Source organism: Anas platyrhynchos, chromosome 1, assembly GCF_047663525.1.
Source record: "Anas platyrhynchos isolate ZD024472 breed Pekin duck chromosome 1, IASCAAS_PekinDuck_T2T, whole genome shotgun sequence".
Taxonomy (NCBI): domain Eukaryota; kingdom Metazoa; phylum Chordata; class Aves; order Anseriformes; family Anatidae; genus Anas; species Anas platyrhynchos.
The window spans coordinates 54,060,870-54,074,561 of NC_092587.1; the positions used below are offsets into that span (position 1 = coordinate 54,060,870).

The 13,692-nt window shown below is 52.2% G+C and overlaps 1 protein-coding gene across 1 annotated transcript; it reads left to right on the plus strand.

Annotated features, from left to right (window-relative positions):
• Nucleotides 1–382: 382 nt before the first annotated feature.
• Nucleotides 383–10,979, plus strand: LOC140001518 (uncharacterized; the record flags this gene model as incomplete). Its single annotated transcript, XM_072033082.1, has 14 exons — nucleotides 383–643; nucleotides 725–1,219; nucleotides 1,553–2,010; nucleotides 2,446–2,698; nucleotides 2,932–3,015; nucleotides 3,184–3,279; nucleotides 3,335–3,559; nucleotides 4,187–4,699; nucleotides 5,587–5,802; nucleotides 6,262–7,129; nucleotides 7,433–7,674; nucleotides 7,924–8,584; nucleotides 9,059–9,768; nucleotides 10,836–10,979. Coding segments are annotated over 14 exons (5,226 nt in total), but the record flags the coding sequence as incomplete, so codon positions are not given.
• Between the last annotated feature and the right edge of the window lie 2,713 nt (nucleotides 10,980–13,692).

Genomic DNA, 13,692 nt, shown 5'->3' on the forward strand with positions numbered 1-13,692 from the left:
TACCTCAACCCCTACATCTACCTCTACCCCTACCCCTACCTCTTCCTCTACCCCTACCCCTACCTCTACCTCTACCTCTACCTCTACCTCTACCTCTACCTCTACCTCTACCTCTACCTCTACCTCTACCTCTACCTCTACCTCTACCTCTACCTCTACCTCTACCTCCTCCTCTACCTCCTCCTCTACCTCTACCCCTACCTCTACCTCTACCCCTACCCCTACCTCTACCTCTACCTCTACCCTGACCTCTACCCCTACCTCTACCCCTACCCCTGCCTCTTCCTCTACCTCTACCCCTACCTCTACCTCTACCCCTACCCCTACCTCTACCTCTACCTCAACCCCTACATCTACCTCTACATCTACCCCTACCTCTACCTCTACCCCTACCCCTACCTCTACCCCTACCTCTACCTCTACCTCTACCTCTACCTCTACCTCTACCTCTACCTCTACCCCTACCCCAACCTCTACACCTACATCTACCTCTACCCCTACCCCTACCCCTACCTCTTCCTCTACCTCTACCTCTACCTCTACCTCTACCTCTACCTCTACCTCTACCTCTACCTCTACCTCTACCTCTACCTCTACCTCTACCTCTACCTCTAACTCTACCTCTACCACTACCTCTACCTCTACCTCTAACTCTACCTCTACCACTACCTCTACCTCTACCTCTACCTCTACCTCTACCACTACCTCTACCTCTACCCCTACCTCTACCCCTACCTACACCCCTACCTCTTCCTCTACCTCTACCCCTACCTCTACCCCTACCTCTACCTCTACCTCTACCTCTACCCCTACCTCTAACCCTACCTCTACCCCTACCCCTACCTCTTCCTCTACCCCTACCCCTACATCTACCTCTACCTCTACCTCTACCCTGACCTCTACCCCTACCTCTACCCCTACCCCTACCTCTTCCTCTACCTCTACCTCTACCTCTACCTCTACCCCTACCTCTACCTCTACCTCTACCACTACCCCTACCCCTACCTCTACCTCTACCCCAACCCCTACCCCTAGCTCTACTCCTACCACTACCCCTACCTCTACCCCTACATCTACCTCTTCCTCTACCTCTTCCTCTACCTCTACCACAACTCCTACCTCTACCTCTACCTCTACCTCTACCTCTACCTCTACATCTACCTCTACCTCTACCTCTACCACTACTCCTACCTCTAACCCTACCTCTACCTCTACCTCTACCCCTAACTCTACCTCTACCCCTACCTCGACCTCTACCCCTACCTCTACCTCTACCCCTACCTCTACCTCTACCTCTACCTCTACCTCTACCTCTACCTCTACCTCTACCTCTACCTCTACCCCTACCCCTACCTCTACCTATACCTCTACCTCTACCTCTACCTCTACCCCTAACCCTACCTCTTCCTCTACCTCTACCTCTACCCCTACCCCTACCCCTACCTCTTCCTCTACCTCTACCTCTACCTGGACCCCTACCCCTACATCTACCCCTACCCCTACCTCTACCTCTACCTCTACCTCTACCTCTACCTCTACCTCTACCTCTACCTCTACCTCTACCTCTACCTCTACCTCTACCTCTACCTCTACCTCTACCTCTACCTCTACCTCTACCCCTACCGCTACCTCTACCTCTACCCCTACCTCTACCTCTACCTCTACCATAACTCCTACCTCTACCTCTACCTCTACCTCTACCTCCACCACTACCTCTAGCTCTACCACAACTCCTACTTCTACCTCTACCTCTACCTCTACACCTACCTCTACATCTACACCTACCTCTACCTCTACCTCTAACTCTACCTCTGCCTCTACCTCTACCATAACTCCTACCTCTATCTCTATCTCTACCCCTACCTCTACCTCTACCCCTAAGTCTACCTCTACCTCTACCTCTACCTCTACCTCTACCCCTACCACTACCTGTACCTCTACCCCTAAATCTACCCCTACCCCTACCTCTACCCTTACCTCTACCCCTATCTCTACCTCTACCTCTACCCCTACCGCTACCCCTACCCCTACCCCTACCTCTACCTTTACCCCTATCTATACCCGTACCTCTACCCCTACATCTACCCCTACCTCTACCTCTAGCTCTACACCTACCCCTACCTCTACCCCTACCTCTACCTCTACCCCTACCTCTACCCCTACCACTACCTGTACCTCTACCCCTAAATCTACCCCTACCCCTACCTCTACCCTTACCTCTACCCCTATCTCTACCTCTACCTCTACCCCTACCTCAACGTCTACCTCTACCTCTACCTCTACGTCTACCTCTACCTCTACCCCTACCTCAACCTCTATCTCTACCACTACTCCTACCTCTACCTATACCCCTACCTCTACCTCTACCCCTACCTCAACCTCTACCTCTACCTCTACCACTACCTCTACATCCACCTCTACATCTACTCCTACCTCTACCCCTAGCTCTACTCCTAACACTACCCCTACCTCTACCCCTACATCTACCTCTTCCTCTACCTCTTCCTCTACCTCTACCACTACTCATACCTCTACCTCTAACTCTACCCCTACCTCAACCTCTACCTCTACATCTACCTCTACCTCAACCTCAACCTCTAGCTCTAGCTCTACCTCTAACTCTACCTCTACCTCTACCGCAACTGCTACCTCTTCCTCTACCCCTACCCCTAGTCCTACCCCTACCCCTACCTCTACCCCTACCTCTACCTCTACCCCTACACCTACCTCTACCTCTACATCTACCTCTACCTCAACCTCAACCTCTAGCTCTAGCTCTACCTCTAACTCTACCTCTACCTCTACCGCAACTGCTACCTCTTCCTCTACCCCTACCCCTACCTCTACCTCTACCTCTACCTCTACCTCTACCTCTACCTCTACCTCTACCTCTACCTCTGCCTCTACCTCTACATTTACCTCTAGCTCTAGCTCTACCCCTACCCCTACATCTACCTCTACCTTTACCTGTACCTCTACCCCTACCCCTACCGCTACCCCTACCTCTACCTCTACGTCTACCTTTACCCCTATCTCTAACTCTACCTCTACCTCTACTTCTACATCTACCTCTACCTCTTCCTCTATTTCTACCCCTAGTCCTACCCCTACCCCTACCCCTACCTCTGCCCCTACCCCTATCTCTACCCCTTCCCCTACCCCTACCGCTACCCTTAGCCCTAGCCCTACCCCTACCTCTACCTTTACCCCTACCTCTACTCCTACCTTTACCCCTACCCCTACCTCTACCTCTACCACTACTCCTTCCTCTACCTCTACGTCTATCTCTACCTCTACCTCTAACTCTACCTCTACCCCTACCTCTACCTCTACCTCTACCACTACTTCTACCTCTACCTCTACCACTACTCCTACCTCTACCTCTACCTCTACCTCTACCTCTACCTCTACCTCTACCTCTACCTCTACCACTACTCCTAACCCTACCTCTACCTCTACCTCTACCTCTACCTCTACCTCTACCTCTACCTCTACCTCTACCTCTACCTCTACCTCTACCTCTACCTCTACCTCTACCTCTACCTCTACCTTTACACCTACCTCTACCTCTACTCCTACCTCTACCCCTACCCCTACCTGTACCCCTACCCCTACCCCTACCTCTACCTCTACCCCTACCCCTACCCCTACCCCTACCCCTATCCGTACCCCTACCCCTACCCCTACCTCTACCTGGACCCCTACCTCTACCTCTACCAGAACTGCTACCTCTACCTCTACCTCTACCTCTACCTCCAACACTACCTCTACCTCTACCACAACTCCTACCTCTACCTCTACCTCTACCTCTACCTCTACCTCTACCTCTACCTCTACCTAAACCTCTACCACTACTCCTACCTCTAACCCTACCTCTACCTCTACCTCTACCTCTACCCCTACCTCTACCTCTACCGCTACCTCGACCTCTACCCCTACCTCTACCTCTACCACTACTCCTACCTCTACCTCTACCTCTTCCCGTACCGCTACCCCTACCTCAACCTCTACCTCTAACACTACTCGTATCTCTACCTCTACCTCTACCTCTACCTCTACCCCTACCCCTACCTCTACCTCTACCTCTACCTCTACCCCTACCTCAACCTCTACCTCTAACACTACTCCTACTACTACCTATCCCCCTACCTCTACTTCTACCCCTACCTCCACCTCTACCTCTAACACTACTCCTACCTCTACCTCTACCACTACCTCTACCTCTACCCCTACCTCAACCTCTACCTCCAGCACTATTCCTACCTCTACCTCTAGCTCTACCCCTACCTCTACCTCTACCACTACTCCCACCTCTACCTCTACCTCAACTCCTATTTCTACCTCTACCTCTACCACTACTCCTACCTCTACCTCTACCTCTACCTCTACCTCTACCCCTACCCCTACCTCTACCTCTACATCTACCCCTACCTCTACCCCTACCTCTACCTCTACCGCTACCTCTACCTCTACCTCTACCTCTACCTCTACCTCTACCTCTACCTCTACCTCTACCTCTACCCCTACCTCTAACTCTAGCTGTACCTCTACCCCTATCCGAACCTCTACCCCTACATCTACCCCTACCTCTACCTCTACCTCTACCCCTACCCCTAACTCTACCTCTACCTCTACCTCTTTCTCTACCCCTACATCTACCCCTACCTCTACCTCTACCTCTAGCTCTACCATTACTCCTGCCTCTACCTCTACCTCTACCTCTACCTCTATTTCTACCCCTACCCCTACCCCTACCTCTACCTCTACCTCTTCCTCTACCTGTACCTCTACCCCTACCCGTACCGCTACCCCTACCCCTACCTCTACCTTTACCCCTACCTCTACCCGTACCTCTACCTCTACCTCTACCTCTTCCTCTACCTCTACCCCTACCTCTACCCCTACCTCTACCTCTACCTCTACCTCTACCCGTAACTCTACCCCTACCTCTACCCCTACCCTACCTCTTCCTCTACCTCTACACCTACCTCTACCCCTAACTCTACCCCTACCTCTTCCTCTACCTCTACCCCTACCTCTACCCCTACCTCTACCTCTACCTCTACCTCTACCCCTACCTCTACCCCTACCTCTACCCCTACCCCTACCTCTTCCTCTACCCCTACCCCTACATCTACCTCTACCTCTACCTCTACCCTGACCTCTACCCCTTCCTCTACCCCTACCCCTACCCCTACCTCTACCTCTACCCCAACCCCTACCCCTAGCTCTACTCCTACCACTACCCCTACCTCTACCCCTACATCTACCTCTTCCTCTACCTCTTCCTCTACCTCTACCACTACTCATACCTCTACCTCTACCTCTACCTCTACCTCTACCTCTACCTCTACCTCTACATCTACCTCTACCTCTACCACTACTCCTACCTCTAACCCTACCTCTACCTCTACCTCTACCCCTAACTCTACCTCTACCCCTACCTCGACCTCTACCCCTACCTCTACCTCTACCCCTACCTCTACCTCTACCTCTACCTCTACCTCTACCTCTACCTCTACCTCTACCTCTACCTCTACCTCTACCTCTACCTCTACCTCTACCTCTACCCCTACCCCTACCTCTACCTATACCTCTACCTCTACCTCTACCTCTACCCCTAACCCTACCTCTTCCTCTACCTCTACCTCTACCCCTACCCCTACCCCTACCTCTTCCTCTACCTCTACCTCTACCTGGACCCCTACCCCTACATCTACCACTACCCCTACCTCTACCTCTACCTCTACCTCTACCTCTACCTCTACCTCTACCTCTACCTCTACCTCTACCTCTACCCCTACCGCTACCTCTACCTCTACCCCTACCTCTACCTCTACCTCTACCATAACTCCTACCTCTACCTCTACCTCTACCTCTACCTCTACCTCTACCTCCACCACTACCTCTAGCTCTACCACAACTCCTACTTCTACCTCTACCTCTACCTCTACACCTACCTCTACATCTACACCTACCTCTACCTCTACCTCTAACTCTACCTCTGCCTCTACCTCTACCATAACTCCTACCTCTATCTCTATCTCTACCCCTACCTCTACCTCTACCCCTAAGTCTACCTCTACCTCTACCTCTACCTCTACCTCTACCCCTACCACTACCTGTACCTCTACCCCTAAATCTACCCCTACCCCTACCTCTACCCTTACCTCTACCCCTATCTCTACCTCTACCTCTACCCCTACCGCTACCCCTACCCCTACCCCTACCTCTACCTTTACCCCTATCTATACCCGTACCTCTACCCCTACATCTACCCCTACCTCTACCTCTAGCTCTACACCTACCCCTACCTCTACCCCTACCTCTACCTCTACCCCTACCTCTACCCCTACCACTACCTGTACCTCTACCCCTAAATCTACCCCTACCCCTACCTCTACCCTTACCTCTACCCCTATCTCTACCTCTACCTCTACCCCTACCTCAACGTCTACCTCTACCTCTACCTCTACGTCTACCTCTACCTCTACCTCTACCCCTACCTCAACCTCTATCTCTACCACTACTCCTACCTCTACCTATACCCCTACCTCTACCTCTACCCCTACCTCAACCTCTACCTCTACCTCTACCACTACCTCTACATCCACCTCTACATCTACTCCTACCTCTACCCCTAGCTCTACTCCTACCACTACCCCTACCTCTACCCCTACATCTACCTCTTCCTCTACCTCTTCCTCTACCTCTACCACTACTCATACCTCTACCTCTAACTCTACCCCTACCTCAACCTCTACCTCTACATCTACCTCTACCTCAACCTCAACCTCTAGCTCTAGCTCTACCTCTAACTCTACCTCTACCTCTACCGCAACTGCTACCTCTTCCTCTACCCCTACCCCTAGTCCTACCCCTACCCCTACCTCTACCCCTACCTCTACCCCTACCCCTACACCTACCTCTACCTCTACATCTACCTCTACCTCAACCTCAACCTCTAGCTCTAGCTCTACCTCTAACTCTACCTCTACCGCAACTGCTACCTCTTCCTCTACCTCTACCCCTACCTCTACCTCTACCTCTACCTCTACCTCTACCTCTACCTCTACCTCTACCTCTGCCTCTACCTCTACCTTTACCTCTAGCTCTAGCTCTACCCCTACCCCTACATCTACCTCTACCTTTACCTGTACCTCTACCCCTACCCCTACCGCTACCCCTACCTCTACCTCTACGTCTACCTTTACCCCTATCTCTAACTCTACCTCTACCTCTACTTCTACATCTACCTCTACCTCTTCCTCTATTTCTACCCCTAGTCCTACCCCTACCCCTACCCCTACCTCTGCCCCTACCCCTATCTCTACCCCTTCCCCTACCCCTACCGCTACCCTTAGCCCTAGCCCTACCCCTACCTCTACCTTTACCCCTACCTCTACTCCTACCTTTACCCCTACCCCTACCTCTACCTCTACCACTACTCCTTCCTCTACCTCTACGTCTATCTCTACCTCTACCTCTAACTCTACCTCTACCCCTACCTCTACCTCTACCTCTACCACTACTTCTACCTCTACCTCTACCACTACTCCTACCTCTACCTCTACCTCTACCTCTACCTCTACCTCTACCACTACTCCTAACCCTACCTCTACCTCTACCTCTACCTCTACCTCTACCTCTACCTCTACCTCTACCTCTACCTCTACCTCTACCTCTACCTTTACACCTACCTCTACCTCTACTCCTACCTCTACCCCTACCCCTACCTGTACCCCTACCCCTACCCCTACCTCTACCCCTACCCCTACCCCTACCCCTACCCCTACCCCTACCCCTACCCCTACCCCTATCCGTACCCCTACCCCTACCCCTACCTCTACCTGGACCCCTACCTCTACCTCTACCAGAACTGCTACCTCTACCTCTACCTCTACCTCTACCTCTACCTAAACCTCTACCACTACTCCTACCTCTAACCCTACCTCTACCTCTACCTCTACCTCTACCCCTACCTCTACCTCTACCGCTACCTCGACCTCTACCCCTACCTCTACCTCTACCACTACTCCTACCTCTACCTCTACCTCTTCCCGTACCGCTACCCCTACCTCAACCTCTAACTCTAACACTACTCGTATCTCTACCTCTACCTCTACCTCTACCTCTACCCCTACCCCTACCTCTACCTCTACCTCTACCTCTACCCCTACCTCAACCTCTACCTCTAACACTACTCCTACTACTACCTATCCCCCTACCTCTACTTCTACCCCTACCTCCACCTCTACCTCTACCACTACTCCTACCTCTACCTCTACCACTACCTCTACCTCTACCCCTACCTCAACCTCTACCTCCAGCACTATTCCTACCTCTACCTCTACCTCTACCCCTACCTCTACCTCTACCACTACTCCCACCTCTACCTCTACCTCAACTCCTATTTCTACCTCTACCTCTACCACTACTCCTACCTCTACCTCTACCTCTACCTCTACCCCTACCCCTACCTCTACCTCTACATCTACCCCTACCTCTACCCCTACCTCTACCTCTACCGCTACCTCTACCTCTACCTCTACCTCTACCTCTACCCCTACCTCTAACTCTAGCTGTACCTCTACCCCTATCCGAACCTCTACCCCTACATCTACCCCTACCTCTACCTCTACCTCTACCCCTACCCCTACCTCTACCTCTACCTCTACCTCTACCTCTTTCTCTACCCCTACATCTACCCCTACCTCTACCTCTACCTCTAGCTCTACCATTACTCCTGCCTCTACCTCTACCTCTACCTCTACCTCTATTTCTACCCCTACCCCTACCCCTACCTCTACCTCTACCTCTTCCTCTACCTGTACCTCTACCCCTACCCGTACCGCTACCCCTACCCCTACCTCTACCTTTACCCCTACCTCTACCCGTACCTCTACCTCTACCTCTACCTCTACCTCTACCTCTACCTCTACCCCTACCTCTACCTCTTCCTCTCCCTCTACCTCTACGTTTACACCTACCTCTACCTCTACTCCTACCTCTACCCCTACCCCTTCCTGTACCCCTACCCCTACCCCTACCTCTACCCCTATCCCTACCCCTACCACTACCTTTACCCCTACCTCTACCTCTACCTCTACCTCTACCTCTACCTCTACCTCTACCTCTACCTCTACCACTACTCCTACCTCTAACCCTACCTCTACCTCTACCTCTACCTCTACCTCTACCTCTACCCCTACCTCTACCTCTACCCCTACCTCGACCTCTACCTCTACTCCTACCTCTACCGCTACCTCTTCCCGTACCGCTACCCCTACCTCAACCTCTACCTCTAACACTACTCGTATCTCTACCTCTACCTCTACCCCTACCTCAACCTGTACCTCTAACACTACTCCTACCTCTACCTATACTCCTACCTCTACTTCTACCCCTACCTCCACCTCTACCTCTACCACTACTCCTACCTCTACCTCTACCACTACCTCTACCACTACCCCTACCTCAACCTCTACCTCCAGCACTACTCCAACCTCTACCTCTACCTCTACCTCTACCTCTACCTCTACCTCTACCTCTACACCTACCTCTACATCTACACCTACCTCTACCCCTACCTCTACCTCTACCTCTACCACTACTCCTACCTCTACCTCTACCTCAACTCCTACCTCTACCTCTACCTCTACCACTACTCCTACCTCTACCTCTACCTCTACCTCTACCCCTATTCCTACCCATACCTCTACCCCTACCTCTACCCCTACCCCTACCTCTACCACTACCTCTACCTCTACATCTACCTCTACCTCTACCTCTACCTCTACCTCTACCCCTACCCCTACCCCTACCTCTACCTCTACCTCTTCCTCTACCCCTACATCTACCCCTACCTCTACCTCTACTTCTACCATTACTCCTACCTCTACCTCTACCTCTACCTCTACCTCTATTTCTACCTCTACCCCTACCTCTACCTCTACCTCTACCCCTACCCCTTCCCCTATCGCTACCCCTTCCCCTACCCTTACCCCTACCCCTACCCCTACCTCTATCTTTACCCCTACCTCTACCTCTACATCTACTCCTACCTCTACCCCTACCTGTACTCCTACCTCTACCCCTACCTCTACCTCTTCCTCTACCTCTACCCCTTCCTCTACCCGTTACTCTACCCCTACCTCTACCTCTACCACTACTCCTACGTCTACGTCTACGTCTACATCTACGTCTACCTCTACCTCTTACTTTACCTCTACCTCTACCTCTACCCCTACCTCTACCTCTACCTCTACCTCTACCTCTACCCCTACCTCTACCTCTACCTCTACCTCTACCTCTACCTCTACCTCTACCCCTACCTCTACCTCTACTCCTACCTCTTCCTCTACCTCTACCCCTAGTCTTACCCCTTCCCCTACCTCTACCCTACCTCTACCCCTACCCCTACCTCTACCCCTACCCCTACCTCTACCTCTACCTCTTCCTCTACCCCTACATCTACCCCTACCTCTACCTCTACCTCTAGCTCTACCATTACTCCTACCTCTATTTCTACCCCTACCCCTACCCCTACCCCTACCTCTACCTCTACCTCTTCCTCTACCTGTACCTCTACCCCTATTCCTACCGCTACCCCTACCCCTTCCTCTACCTTTACCCCTAACTCTACCCGTACCTCTACCTCTACCTCTGCCTCTACTTCTACCCCTACCTCTACCTCTACCTCTACCCCTACCTCTACCACTACTCTTACCTCTTCCTCTACCTCTACCCCTAGTCCTACCCCTACCCCTACCTCTACCCCTACCTCTACCCCTACCCCTACCCCTACCTCTACCTCTACATCTACCTCTACCTCTACCTCTACCCCTACCCCTACCCCTACCTCTACCTCTACCTCTTCCTCTACCCCTATATCTACCCCTACCTCTACCTCTACCTCTAGCTCTACCATTACTCCTACCTCTACCTCTACCTCTACCTCTATTTCTACCTCTACCCCTACCTCTACCTCTACCTCTACCCCTACCCCTTCCCCTACCCCTACCCCTTCCCCTACCCTTACCCCTACTCCTACTCCTACCCCTTCCCCTACCCTTACCCCTACCCCTACCCCTACCTCTATCTTTACCCCTACCTCTACCTCTACATCTACTCCTACCTCTACCTCTACCTCTACTCCTACCTCTACCCCTACCTCTACCTCTACCTCTACCTCTACCTCTACCTCTACCCCTTCCTCTACCCGTTACTCTACCCCTACCTCTACCTCTACCACTACTCCTACGTCTACGTCTACGTCTACGTCTACGTCTACGTCTACGTCTACGTCTACGTCTACCTCTACCTCTACCTCTACCCCTACCTCTACCTCTACTCCTACCTCTTCCTCTACCTCTACCCCTAGTCCTACCCCTACCCCTACCTCTACCCCTACCTCTACCCCTACCCCTACCCCTACCCCTACCTCTACCTCTACATCTACCTCTACCTCTACCTCTACCTCTACATCTACCCCTACCTCTACCTCTACCTCTAGCTCTACCATTACTCCTACCTCTACCTCTACCTCTACCTCTATTCCTACCTCTACCCCTACCTCTACCCCTACCCCTACCGCTTCCCCTTCCCCTACCCCTACCCCTTCTCCTACCCTTACCCCTAGCCCTACCCCTACCTCTACCTTTACCCCTACCTCTTCCTCTACATCTATTCCTACCTCTACCCCTACCTCTACTCCTACCTCTACCCCTACCTCTACCTCTTCCTCTACCTCTACCTCTACCCCTTCCTCTACCCCTTACTCTACCCCTACCTCTACCTCTACCACTACTCCTACGTCTACCTCTGCCTCTACCTCTACCTCTACCTCTACCTCTACCTCTACCTCTACCTCTACCTCTACCTCTACCCCTACCCCTACCTCTACCTCTACCTCTACCTCTACCTCTTCCTCTACCTGTACCTCTACCTCTACCTCTACCACTACTCCTACCTCTACCTCTACCTCTACCTCTACCTCTACCTCTACCTCTACGTCTACCTCTACCTTTACACCTACCTCTACCTCTACTCCTACCTCTACCTCTATCTCTATCTTTATGTGTACCTCTATCTATTCATCTGAGGATTCTTGTGATTTCTCATTTAATAGCAGGTGCAAGAAACGAAGATGAAAAAAAAATCAGGATTTGATATTTTATTTTATTTTATTTTATTTTATTTTATTTTATTTTATTTTATTTTATTTTATTTTATTTTATTTTATTTTATTTTATTTTATTATTTATTTATTTATTTTAAGCCAAATCCTGTCTTTAACACAAAATGGCATTGCTTCAGCTTTGTGCACCCCCTCAGATTTCTTATACAATGACTTGTTGGGGGAGATGGTCCCTGCGCTAGGAGCTGACAAACACGTCCCATCTCTGTTACCGACGCGGCTCCGCACAGTCACGGCAGGAGCCAGGTAACATCTCAGGCAGCGAACTCCAGCTTCGGAGCAGGTGTTATTCCTGCCAAAGAGGTTTTGGAGATGGATCAGAGGGAGGTCATTAGGAAGGAAGCCGGGGGAGAGCCGGGATGCAGCAGGCTGAAGGCTGTGGTTTGTGCTTCCTACGCACTTGCTGTGCTCCCAAACCCATCCACGTCTGGTGGTATCACACACTGGGACTTCTTGGCCAACGGTGGGGGTCACCTCATGGTAGACACCTAAATGTTGGCTCCAAAGTCTCACCCAGCCGTCTCAGCTCCCTCCGTAGTCAACAGAGATGGGCACCTCCGTGACACAACTCGATTCCTTGGCTTAATTTCCCTGGGGTTGGGATGAATCACCCCGTGGCAGTGCTCAACGCTCTCCTTTGTCTAGAGAAGGAGACAAGGGCTGCCAGTGTTTGACTGGTTAATTTTCAGCCAGCTCAGTTTAAGGTGCTTAATGTTCAGCTGGCAAGCACCAAGCTCAGTGAATCCCACCTTGGGAGAACAATGTGCCAGTGTACGACATGCAGCGGCAAGCCCCGGAACACAGCTCCTGCCTTGATTTATTTAACGTCTCCAGCCGGTGCTCACATCTGATCATGGGAACCGCTGTCTCAGCGAAATCCGGTTTGCTCAACCTGCAGAGCGTGCCTCGTCCTCCAGAGGTGTTGTCAAAGAATACGTCCCATGGGGACCTTGAAATGTGTCAGAGAGAGGGGTTTTCCCTGCACTGGCACGGCGCTTGTTCTTATCAGCTGTCAAACCTTTGGCAACTCACCCTCTCCTGATAACACAGGTGAAAATCTGGGGTAGCCAAACCCAAAGGTTGGGCCAGGTCTCCATGCATGTGTCCTCAGGCCCGGTGGGAGCAACCAGTTTGGCCATTTTGGGTCCCGTCCAGCTGCTGTGATGGGTTCCCCGTGGCTGGGCAGCACTGCCGACAGCTCGCCCTCCCGATGGCGAGAGCTCACTGGAAACTTTTATCTGGCACGGCGCTTGGTGCTTGGCCTCCTCCGCTGCGGGAGCAGGTGCTGGAGGTTGTTTGGCTAGCTGGCTAAACAAACCGCAGCGCTTCCTGCCAGAGCTGGTGAAGTCAAGCCTTTCCAGATGCCTTGTCCCTCCGAGCCCAACGGGCAGCAGGCAGCAGCTCGCTTGGTTTTGTATACCCAGCATTGAGGTGCGAAGCCTTGTTCTGCCCCAATGACAGCCATGGGTTCAGCTGTGAGGGGGCCCTAGGAT